We start from the raw sequence: 12541 nt of genomic DNA, 5'->3' as shown, positions 1-12541 counted from the left end.
TGCCGACCAGTGCTGGAGGAGCTCGTCTTGGAGTCAGGAAGGCAGGCGGAGCACTACTCGTTCACCCCAGGTGAGTCAGCACCAGACTCACCCAGAGATTCCTGTCGGCCATATGTTTGTGCTAACGTCTTTCCCTGGGTTCTCCCTCTCTACAGCATAAGGCGCTAGTCGATTCAGGCGCAGCTGGGAACTTCATGGATCGTGGGCTCGCGCTAAGGCTAGGGATTCCCCTGGTGTCGTTAAACCAACCTTTCCCCGTGCACTCCTTAGATAGCCAATCATTAGGGTCAGGGCTGGTTAGGGAGGCCACGGTGCCACTGGACATGGTAACGCAGGGGGATCATAAGGAGCGGATTAGTCTATTCCTTATCGATTCACCTGCGTTTCCAATGGTGCTGGGAATTCCCTGGCTAGCTCATCACAACCCGGTGATTTCATGGAGACAGGGGGCTCTTCGAGGGTGGTCAGAGGAGTGTTCAGGCAGGTGTGTAGGAGTTTCTGTAGGTGCGACTACGGTGGAGAGTCCAGACCAAGTTTCCACTGTGCGCATTCCCTCTGAATATGCCGATTTGGCTATCGCCTTCTGTAAAAAGAAGGCGACCTAATTACCACCCCATCGTCGAGGGGACTGCGCGATAAACCTTCTGGAAAACGCTGCACTTCCTAGGAGTCACGTGTACCCATTGTCCCAGGAGGAGACAGTGGCTATGAAGACATACGTCACCGAATCTCTGGGACAGGGGTACATTCGGCCCTCCACGTCACCCGTCTCCTCAAGCTTATTTTTTTGTGAAGAAGAAGGAGGGAGGTCTGTGTCCGTGCATTGATTATAGAGGTCTAAATTCCATCACAGTGGGGTTTAGCTACCCACTACCTCTCATCGCTACGGCGGTGGAATCATTTCACGGGGCGCGTTTCTTCACAAAACTGGACCTGAGGAGTGCATATAACCCGGTGCGTATCCGGGGGAGGAGATGAGTGGAAGACCGCATTTAGTACTACATCTGGCCATTATGAGTACCACGTCATGCCATATGGGTGGAAGAATGCTCCAGCCGTTTTCCAATCTTTGGTAGACGAGATTCTCCGAGACCTGCACAGGCAGGGAGGGGTAGTGTACATCGATGACATCCTGATCTATTCTGCCACACACGCCGCGCACATGTCTCTGGTGCGTATAAGGTACTTGGGCGACTGCTGGAGCATGACCTGTATGTCAAGGCTGAGAAATGAGTGTTCTCCAAACAAGCCGTTTCCTTCCTGGGTTATCGCATTTCCACCTCCGGGGTGGTGATGGAGTGTGACCGCGTTACAGCCGTGCGTAATTGGCCGACTCCGACCAAGGTAAAAGAGCTGCAGAGGTTTTTAGGGTTTGCCAATTACTACCGGAGGTTTATCCGGGGTTTTGGTCAGGTGGCTGCTCCCATTACCTCACTGCTGAAGGGAGGACTGGCGCGCTTGCGCTGGTCAACAGAGTCGGGGCAGAGCTTTCAGTCGTCTGAAGGAGCTGTTCACCAATGCGCCCGTGTTGGCGCATCCGGACCCCTTTTTAGCGTTCATAGTGGAGGTGGATGCGTCCGAGGCTGGGGTAGGGGCCGTGCTGTCCCAGCACTCGGGCGCGCCACCGAAGCTCCGCCCTTGCGCCTTTTTTTCGAAGAACCTCGGTCCGGCAGAGCGAAACTATGACGTGGGGGACCGGGAGTTGTTAGCTGTAGTCAAGGCTCTGAAGGTGTGGAGACATTGGCTTGAGGGGGCTAAACACCCTTTTCTCATTTGGACTGACCATCGTAATCTCGAGTATATCCGGGCAGGGAGGAGACTGAATCCGTGTCAGGCTAAATGGGCCATGTTCTTTACCCGGTTCCGTTTCACCATCTCGTGCCGGCCAGGCTCCCAAAACACGAAGGCCGACGCGCTGTCCCGCCTATATGATACCGAGGAGCGGTCCATCGAGCCGACCCCCATCCTTCCACCTTCATGTCTCATGGCACCGGTGGTACGGGAGGTGGACGTGGAGATAGAGGGCATCACGGTTGGAGCCTGCACCCCCTCAGTGTCCAGCAGGGGCTCAGTACGTGCCGCGGGGTGTCCATGACAGGTTAATTCGTTGGGCCCATACTCTACCCTCCTCGGGTCATCCTGGCATCGAGAAGACGGTGCGGAGTCTTAGGGGGAGGTACTGGTGGCCCACGTTGGCGAAGGACGTGAGGTTTTATGTCTCCTCCTGCTCGGTGTGCGCTCAGAGCAAGGCTCCCCGACACCTGCCTAGAAGGAAGTTACAGCCCCTCCCCGTTCCACAAAGGCCGTGGTCACACTTGTAGGTGGACTTCCTCACCGACCTACCCCCATCCCAGGGAAGTACTACGATCCTGGTCGTTGTGGATCGGTTTTCGTCTCATCCCGTTGCCCGGTCTCCCTACGGCCCTGCAGACTGCGGAGGCTCTGTTTACCCATGTCTTCCGGCACTACGGGGTGCCTGAGGACATCGTCTCTGATCGGGGTCCCCAGTTCACGTCCAGAGTTTGGAGGGCGTTTATGGAGAGGCTGGGGGTCTCGGTCAGCCTGACCTCGGATTTCCACCCGAGAGTAATGGGCAGGTGGAGCAATTAAAGCAGGATGTGAGCAGGTTTCTGCGGTCCTATTGCCGGGATCGGCCAGGTGAGTGGGCGAGGTATGTTCCATGGGCAGAGCTCGCTCAGAACTCCCTTCGCCACTCCTCAACTAACATGTCTCCCTTCCAGTGTGTGTTGGGCTACCAGCCGGTCCTGGCGCCATGGCATCAGAGCCAGACCGAAGCGCCTGCGGTGGAGGAATGGGTGCAGCGCTCAAAGGACACCTGGAGAGCCGTCCAGGAATCGTTGAGACTGGCTGGGGGATGACAGAAGAAGAGCGCTGACCAGCACCGCAGTGAGGCCCCCGTGTTCGCACCGGGGAACCGGGTCTGGCTCTCGACCCGAAACCTGCCCCTCCGCCTGCCCTGCCGGAAGCTGAGGCCACAGTGTGTGGGGCCATTTAAAGTCCTGAGGAGGATAAACGAGGTGTGTTATAAGTTACAACTTCCTACTTATTATCGTATTAACAGCTCGTTTCATGTGTCTCTCCTCAGGCCGGTGGAGGCTGGTCCCCTACAAGAAGGTGAGGTGCCAGAGGTCCCTCCGCCCCCTCTGGACATCGAGGGGTCCCCGGCGCACACAGTACGTGCCATTCTGGACTCGAAACGCCGGGCGAGGGGCCTACAGTACCTCGTGGACTGGGAAGGGTACGGTCCGGAGGAGAGGTGCTGGGTACCGGTGGGGGACATTTTGGACCCTTCACTCCTGAGGGACTTCCACCGCCTCCACCCGGATCGCCCGGCACCTCGCCCCCCGGGTCGCCCGAGTGCACCAGTCCCTCCTGCAGCAAAGCATCCCTACAACATGATGCTGCCACCCCCGTGCTTCACGGTTGGGAAGGTGTTCTACGGCTTGCAAGCCTAACCCTTTTTTCTCCAAAACCAATGTGTTTTTGTTTCATCAGACTAGAGGACATTTATCCAAAAAGTACGATCTTTGTGCAGTTGCAAACCGTAGTCTGGCGTTTTATGGCGATTTTGGAGCATTGGCTTCTTCCTTGCTGAGCGGTCTTTCAGGTTGTGTCGATACAGGACTCGTTTTACTGTGGATATAGATACTTTCGGACCCATTTCGTCCAGCATCTTCACAAGGTCCTTTGCTGTTGTCCTGGGATTGATTTGCACTTTTCGCACCAAAACACGTTCATCTCTAGGAGACAGAACGTGTCTCCTTCCTGAGCGGTATGACGGCTGTGTGGTCCCATGATGTTTATACTTGCGTACTATTGTTTGTACAGATGAACGTGGTAACTTCAGGCATTTGTAAATTGCTCCCAAGGATGAACCAGACTTGTGGAGCTCTACAACATTTTTTCTGAGGTCTTGGCTGATTTCTTTTGATATTCCCACGATGTCAAGCAAAGAGGCACTGAGTTTGAAGGTAGGCCTTGAAATACATCCACAGGTACTCCTCCAATTGACTCAAATGATGTCAATTAGCCTGTCAGAACCTTCTAAAGCCATGACATCATGTTCTGTAATTTTCCAAGCTGTTTAAAGGCACAGCCAACTTAGTGAATGTAAACTTATGACCAACTGGAAATGTGATACAGTGAAATAATCTGTCTATAAACAATTGTTGGAACAATTACTTGTGTCATGCACAAAGTAGATGTCTTAACTGACTTGCCAAAACTATAGTTTGTTAACAAGAAATTTGTGGAGTGGTTTAAAAACTAACTTTAATGACTCCAACCTAAGTGTATGTAAACTTCCGACTTCAACTGTATATAGCCATTGATTCTTAAAGAATATAACTTGCGAAAAACAACTTCAAGTTCAACTGTCTAACTTGATCAGAACCCAAAAGCTTGTGGATAAATTGCATTCACTCCATTGTTTGTTAACAATGTATTTATAAACAAACACTTTATGGCTTCAAATGTCACCAGAATTCAAGAACTGTAATATACTTGTGGATCTACAAGATTACTAAATGTACACCACCACCCAATATGAAACTATCCTCTTTCATCTAGTTGAACCTCAGGTTTCATATCCAGGTAAAGCAAACATTTACTTTCATGTCAATCAAATACAATACATGTTCAGAGGATAAGTTGCATCCATGGCAGACAATCACATCAAACATATTCATGAAAGCTGAATGTCTGAAAGCTCAACATAACTGCACTTATGTACCTCTAAAGGATAACTCCACTTTTCGATCGTACGTCCCAGGTAAATTGGTGATCCTCTTCAGGTTGACAGTGATGGACATGTTTCTGTTTGAGTATGTAACTGTATCCAATAGATATCATCGTACAGCTCTGATCTGTTTGAGTGTGGAGACCAGTAGCTCACATGCTGTCAACTGAACCTCTAACAAAATCTCCTATCTACATAGGTGTTGATTCAATGAGGGACAAAAACAGTGTTTTGTTTTCTAAAGGGGAAGTTCCTAATGTTTGAGGAATGTGAGGTAGGAGTTGCCCAGCCTGGTTAGTCACAATCAGACAGAACGCATAGGCTACGTTTACACAGGCAGCACAATTCTGATCTTTTGCTCAATTATTGACACAAAAGCTGATCTGATCAGTCAAAAGACCAAATAGTACTGAGTTTACTGAGTTACAGTTCATTAAAGGAAATGCATTAGGTCCTAAGCTATGAATTACACATGACTGGGCAGGGGAAGGCCCGCCCACTTGGGAGCCAGGTCCACCCAGCCAATCAGAATAGGTTTCTCCCCACAACAGGGCTTATGACTGACAGAAATACTCCTGGGCACCCCCCTTCCCCTCCTCAGACAATCCCATAATTCTCTGGCAATAACTCTGGTGGACATTCCTGCAGTCAGCATGCCAATTGCAAGCTCCATCAAAACTTCAGACATCTGTAGCATTGTGTTGTGTGACGACAACTGCACACTTGAGCGGCCTTTTATTGTCCCAAGCTCAAAGTGCACATGTGTAATGATTATGCTGTTTAATTGGCTTCTTAATATGCCACACTTGTAAGGTGGATGGATTATTTTTGTAAAGGTCAAATGCTCACTAACGGGGATGTAAAAAAAAAATTGACAAAATGAGAGTAATAAGCTTTTGGTGGACATGGAAAATGTCTGGCCTCTTATTTTAGCTCATGAAACATGGGACCAACACTTTACATGTTGTGTTTATATTTTTGTTCAGTAGAAGCAAAATGGATTCCCTTTAAATTAAACAAAACACTTTGTATTTACTGTATATATACACAATGCCTTGCGAAAGTATTCGGCCCCCTTGAACTTTGCGACCTTTTGCCACATTTCAGGCTTTAAACATAAAGATATAAAACTGTATTTTTTTGTGAAGAATTAACAACAAGTGGGACACAATCATGAAGTGGAACGACATTTATTGGATATTTTAAACTTTTTTAACAAATCAAAAACTGAAAAATTGGGCGTGCAAAATTATTCAGCCCCTTTACTTTCAGTGCAGCAAACTCTCTCCAGAAGTTCAGTGAGGATCTCTGAATGATCCAATGTTGACCGAAAGGACTAATGATGATAAATACAATCCACCTGTGTGTAATCAAGTCTCCGTATAAATGCAGGTGTGTGCCTTTCCAAATTATGTCCAATTAATTGAATTGAATCCATTTTAGAATAAGGTTGTAACGTAACAAAATGTGGAAAAGGGGAAGGGCTCTAAATACTTTCCGAATGCACTGTGTGTGTATCACAAACAACGTCAAATCCACTTCTTTGGCTTCAAAAGCACATTGTTGTAACACGGAAATACTCTTGAATACAGGGTGGGTGTAATTTCAATCCGACAAATATAATTCACAGATTGGACCTATCCTTTCAGACCCTAGCTGGTACGCCATTGAAATTGAAATAGCATTGACATTTTAACTTCCAACTACTACCACAAAGATGGCTGCCGGTGTTGTGCGGAAAATCTCCCCCTTGCCAGAATACACTTCCCTTTGCATTCTTCATTGCTGCGACTTGCTTTCTGCTCATTACTCAGTTGTCAGTTTAGCTTACATTTTTTTTTACCTTTGTCTAACTAGCCAAGTCAGTTATTAAGAACAAAATCTTATTTTCAATGATGGCCTAGGAACAGTGGGTTAACTGACTGCCTTGTTCAGGGGCAGAATGACAGATTTTTACCTTGTCAGCTCTGGGATTCGATCTAGCAACCTTTCGGTTACAGGTTACCCCCCAACACACATTAACTATTAATTTCGGTTGCCTATCCTGACGTGGAGTTTGTTCTATAGAAAGTATTTGACTCTAGCCACAAAATTAAGGAAATTAGATGGGGAAATTCTGGCAGGGGGGAGATTTTCAGACCAACACCCGGTCCTCCCACTGTTGAATGTCAACTTGAATGGGAATGTCAATTCTATCATATGTTTCCTATAGAAGTTTGAGATTATTATTTAAAACCTCAAAATGACCTCAAAATCAACGTTTTGTCTTAATCAATGACCAAGATATTGATGTCTCATGGTAGTGTGGGGGGAGGGTCCAAGAATAGGCTAAAGGGTCCAACTTAGAGGACCGATATCTCCTGAACGGTTGTCATTCATGTCAAATATTAATATTCAGACAATTTCTATCATGGGTAAATATTAGAGGTGAAACGGTACATGTATTTGTATAGAACCGTTCGGTACAGAGTCCACGGTGCAGTACAATAATCATATATTATATATAGGAAAATATATACACTGCTCAAAAAAATAAAGGGAACACTTAAACAACACAATGTAACTCCAAGTCAATCACACTTCTGTGAAATCAAACTGTCTACTTAGGAAGCAACACTGATTGATAATACATTTCACATGGTGTTGTGCAAATGGAATAGACAACAGGTGGAAATTATAGGCAATTAGCAAGACACCCCCAATAAAGGAGTGGTTCTGCAGGTGGTGACCACAGACCACTTCTCAGTTCCTATGCTTCCTGGCTGATGTTTTGGTCACTTTTGAATGCTGGCGGTGCTTTCACTCTAGTGGTGGCATGAGACGGAGTCTACAACCCACACAAGTGGGCTGTGGCAAGAAGGTTTGCTGCGTCTGTCAGCGTAGTGTCCAGAGCATGGAGGCGCTACCAGGAGACAGGCCAGTACATCAGGAGATGTGGAGGAAGCCGTAGGAGGGCAACAACCCAGCAGCAGGGCCGCTACCTCCGCCTTTGTGCAAGGAGGAGCACTGCCAGAGCCCTGCAAAATGACCTCCAGCAGGCCACAAATGTACATGTGTCTGCTCAAACGGTCAGAAACAGACTCCATGAGGGTGGTATGAGGGCCCGACGTCCACAGGTGGGGGTTGTGCTTACAGCCCAACACCGTGCAGGACGTTTGGCATTTGCCAGAGAACACCAAGATTGGCAAATTCGCCACTGGCGGCCTCTGCTCTCACAGATGAAAGCAGGTTCACACTGAGCACATGTGACAGACGTGACAGAGTCTGGAGACGCCGTGGAGAACGTTCTGCTTCCTGCAACATCCTCCAGCATGACCGGTTTGGCGGTGGGTCAGTCATGGTGTGGGGTGGCATTTCTTTGGGGGCCGCACAGCCATCCATGTGCTCGCCAGAGGTAGCCTGACTGCCATTAGGTACCGAGATGAGATCCTCAGACCCCTTGTGAGACCATATGCTGGTGCGGTTGTTTAGTCTCGTAGCTGTATGTAGCTCCGCTCATGAGTTATTTCACTCTAGCAAGAACAGAGCCGGGACCGTCGTAGCAGCAATTATCTTATGAAGGAATTAGCAGTTAGCTAAATGTTAAGGAGCAACATGGCAAGCATTGGTGAACCAGAACTAGAAGACTCCCCTGTATCATTCAGGTCTGCCGTCTGGGAACATGTCAGTTTCCCTGTAAACTAAAACGGAGATTGCCAACAAGTGGTAGATAAAACCTATACAAAATGTAGGCTCTGTTTGTCGATACGAGTTACTCATTTGCACCAACATCACCCCAAAGTGTCAATCGGTGGGACTAGGTGAAAAAATGAAATGGCAACCACTTCTTCCCACAGCCAACAATATTGAGAGTTGCCAGATGGAAGCCAGTCCTCAGTAAAAGGCACATAAGATAGCTACCAAGAGGCGCAGCGGTCTAAGGCACTGCTTCTCAGTGCCTGCGGCATCACTACAGAGTCTGGTTCGATTCCAGGCTGTACCACAACCGTCTGTGATTGGGAGTCCCAAAGGGCTGCGCACAATTGGCTCTGCGTCGTCCGGGTTTGGCCGGGGTAGGCAGTCATTGTAAGAATGTGTTCTTAACGGACTTGAAACAGACGCCTCAAGTCCTCAACTGGCAGCTTCATTAAATAGTACCCGCAAAACACCAGTCTCATTGTCAACAGTGAAGAGGCGACTCCGGGATGCTGGCCTTCTAGGCAGAGTTGCAAAGACAAGGCTATATTTCAGACTGGCCAATAAAAATAAAAGATGGCCAAAAGAACAGACACTGGTCTTATTTAGACTAGTTGAGTATCTGGAGCATCAAGATTCGTGGGTTCAATCACAGGCTCAAAATGGCCAGAAACAAAGTACTTTCTTCTGAAACTCATCAGTCTATTCTTGTTCTGAGAAATTAAGGCTATTCCATTTGAGAAATTGCCAAGAAACTGAAGATCTCGTACAACGCAAACTGGATCTAACAGAATAGACAGAGTGGGAGGCCCCGGTGCACAACTAAGCAAGAGGATGAGTACATTAGAGTGTCTAGTTTGAGAAACAGACACCTCACAAGTCCTTAACTGGCAGATTAAATAGTAAAAATAGTACCCGCAAAACACCAGTCTCAACATCAACAGTGAAGAGGCAACTCCGGGATGCTGGCATTCTAGGCAGAGGTGCCAAGAAAAAGCCACATCTCAGACTGGCCAATAAAAATAAAAGATTAAGATGGACAAAAGAACACAAGACACTGGACAGAGGAACTCTGCCTAGAAGGCCAGCATCCCAGAGTCGCCTCTTCACTGTTGATGTTGAGACTGGTGTTTTGCGGGTACTATTTAATGAAGCTGCCAGTTGAGGACTTGAGGCGTCTGGTAGCAGAGTTTTCAGCTGTGCTAACATAATTGCAAAAGGGTTTCCTAATGATCAATTAGCCTTTAAAATTATCAACTTGGATTAGCTAACACAACGTGCCATTGGAACACAGGAGTGATGGTTGCTGATAATGGGCCTCTGCACGCCTATGTAGATATTCAATTTATTTATTTTTTTTAATCTGCCGTTTCCAGCTACAATAGTCATTTACAACATTAACAATGTCTACACTGTATTTCTGATCAGTTTGATGTTACTTTCAAAAACAAGGACATTTCTAAGTGACCCCAAACTTTTGAACAGTAGTGCATATATCACACACACACACACACACACACCACCAGTTAAACAGTTGTTGTTACGTGAGTAGCCTACTTTATTCCATCAAATGTTTTGAAGGAGCATTTCATGAAATGCATTAAAGCCCTCCTTTTCCCCAATTTTGGATCATCACCATTGTTGAACTCCTTGTTAATTCCTGACTCGGAGGAATGAAAGAATAATAAGAAATATCTATGATTGTTGAAAATAAAATAGAAAATACAGTTACATGTGGTACATAATTGGTATCAAAAGGTACAATGAGCATTGACACAGTAATTCCAGGATGTGATTTACACTTCTGATAATTTCCCTGTGTGGTGTGTTGGCTCCCTCGTGTGGCTAGAAGGGTGAAGCACTGCAGTTCTGCTTGCTCCACTAAGTCTTGATGGCAGCAACATTGACTGGATCTAGTTTCAGCATTTTGAAGTAGGACATAAGTTGATTTGGCACTTCAGCCAAGACGCTCTGGGCGAGGGCTTCCTTAGGATCCTGCAGAGGACGGAATAACAGTGTGATGGGATGAGTGCCAACAGCGGGGCAACAAAACAAAAACTCAAGATAGAAAAGTATGTCAAATCTGTCAATATTTTACCAAAGTGGTATGGAATGGTGTTTCACTACCCACGGATACTATTACAGACTAGACTGATGTAAAGTGATGTTCCATCGTGAATCTTCTCAGTGGTATTGACAACACACTGCACAATAACAACCACAGACTAAAATAAACATACATTGGCAAACTGTCTGAAGGGCACAAACTGTACAATGTCCCTGGCCACGGGTTTGCCACTCAGGGACTTGAGAATGCCTTCATCTCCATCTAGCAGCTCCATTGCCTTGAAGTTGGCTTCGCCCACCCCGATGATGATGATGGACATGGGCAGGCGTGAGGCCTTGACGATAGCGTCCCGGGTCTGGTCCGGGGTCTGTGATCTCCCCATCGGTGATGATGAGTAGGACAAAGTATTGCTGAGGGAAATTAAAAGCAGAGGACAGAACAGTTTGTTAAATTTCATTCAGTTTGCAATGAACACAATGAGGTAGACAAGGCAAATTCTTCCTCTATCCAGTGTTCATTCTGAGAGACTATTTTCAAAATGGTTGAGTAGCCCGTCTACTGCAAATGTCTGATTTGTATAATGTTCGTACATTAGGGCCGTCCCCAACAACAACAAAAATCTTAGGTCAACTACATATGCACTGAGCTTGTCCGATGCTTGAAGCACACTGTTTGTTTAAATAATTGTCTTGCTCTCCTCCCTACTGCAGCAAAAAAGGCACCACTGCAAGTGTTTATTGCGCTGTCCATGCTGAAGCTGCAAAAAATTCCAAATGGCAGTAATTCCTATTCCCGCAATCCTCAGCTCTTTACGTGAAACATGTAAGCGTCGCATGCATGTGACCAACATATGACCTATATATAGCCTATCATAATCACATCAATAAATTGGTTATCAAAAACTTCAAACACATTAACAAATGACAGCAAAATGGATGTGGAGGACGTGACCCAGAGGAGTGGGATGCCCCGGTGCACAACTGAGCAAGAGGATAAGTACATTAACGTCTAGTTTGAGTAACAGACGCAAGTCTCAAGTCCTCAACTGGCAGCTTCATTAAATAGTACCCGCAAAACACCAGTCTCAACATCAACAGTGAAGAGGAGACTCCGGGAAACTCACTATAGATAATACAGTGATCGCAATACATGGTTATAACAGCTACAGAAAAGCCAATCCGTTGCAGTCTATATTCAGAGCCACATTCCTGTTAAACTTAGAGGATCTCATTAAATACCGTTGAAGTAATAGGTTCACCTGCCTCACCTAAAGCCCATTGTTGCTATACACCAAGTGCTAACAGTCAGTATCTGGATAATGTGTGTGAAATGCTTGATAAATGTATGCGATATCAACAGAGATGTATATGTTCTGGGTGACCTAAACATTAAGACTTTTATCAAGCTGCCCACTCAAGAAAAAGCTTCAAACTGTAACAAGTGCCTGCAACCAGGGTATTTATGAAATCATCCACATGTATTGATCACATCTTTACTAATGCTGCAGAAATCTGTATTAAAGCAGTATCCAAATCCATCGATGGTAGAGGGCCTAATATAAAGAGGTCACACAATACATTTTGTAATGATTACTATGTTGATGTAAATAATATTTGCTGGTCTGTGGTGTATGAGGGGCAACCAGAAACCCCACTTGACACATATGAAATTGTTTATTCCAGTTACTAATAAGCATGCAGCCATTAAGAAAATGAGTAAACACTGATATCCCTGTGGATTGATGAGGAATTGAAAAGGTGTATGGTTTAGAGGGATGAGGCAAAAGGAATGGCAAATAAGTCTGGCTGCACAACCGATTGGCAAACATACTGCAAATTCAGGAATCATGCAAATAAACTGAAACAAAAAAAATCAACTATACAACAAAACAAAGATAAATGACATAAAAATTGTAAAAAGCTTTGGAGCACCATAAATTACATTTTGGGCAAAAAAGCAAATTCAGCTCCATCCTTCATTGAATCAGATGGATCATTCATCAAAACCTACTGGATATTGCCAACTACTTTAATGATTTT

At 46.0% G+C, this 12541-nt stretch overlaps 2 protein-coding genes across 36 annotated transcripts in view; both read right to left on the bottom strand.

Annotated features, from left to right (window-relative positions):
* The window catches only part of fer1l4 (fer-1 like family member 4), a 97939-nt gene extending 92909 nt beyond the window's left edge, over positions 1–5030 (bottom strand). Inside the window, exon 1 of the mRNA XM_036983157.2 lies at positions 4754–5030. Coding sequence (XP_036839052.2) covers positions 4754–4832 — 79 coding nt within the window. The 5' untranslated portion in view covers positions 4833–5030. The remainder of the gene's footprint in view (positions 1–4753) is intronic.
* Positions 5031–5933: 903 nt separating this feature from the next.
* Positions 5934–12541, bottom strand: part of LOC110527660 (copine-3-like) — a 43057-nt gene continuing 36449 nt past the window's right edge. For 16 of the 35 annotated variants that reach the window (XM_090240629.1, XM_090240624.1, XM_090240626.1 and 13 more), the window contains 2 exons: positions 10675–10912; positions 5934–10429 (listed from right to left, as the gene is read on the bottom strand). In XM_090240629.1, coding sequence (XP_090096755.1) covers positions 10316–10429; positions 10675–10912 — 352 coding nt within the window. In that variant the 3' untranslated portion in view covers positions 5934–10315. The remainder of the gene's footprint in view (positions 10430–10674; positions 10913–12541) is intronic. The other 19 variants (XR_016497174.1, XR_016497178.1, XR_016497182.1 and 16 more) reach the window with 2 other exon arrangements.

Source organism: Oncorhynchus mykiss, chromosome 7 (assembly GCF_057628025.1).
Source record: "Oncorhynchus mykiss isolate SJ-2025 chromosome 7, ASM5762802v1, whole genome shotgun sequence".
Taxonomy (NCBI): Eukaryota; Metazoa; Chordata; class Actinopteri; order Salmoniformes; family Salmonidae; genus Oncorhynchus; species Oncorhynchus mykiss.
The sequence above is the reverse complement of the archived record's forward strand: the minus strand, read 5'-3'. Positions and strand labels throughout refer to the sequence as shown.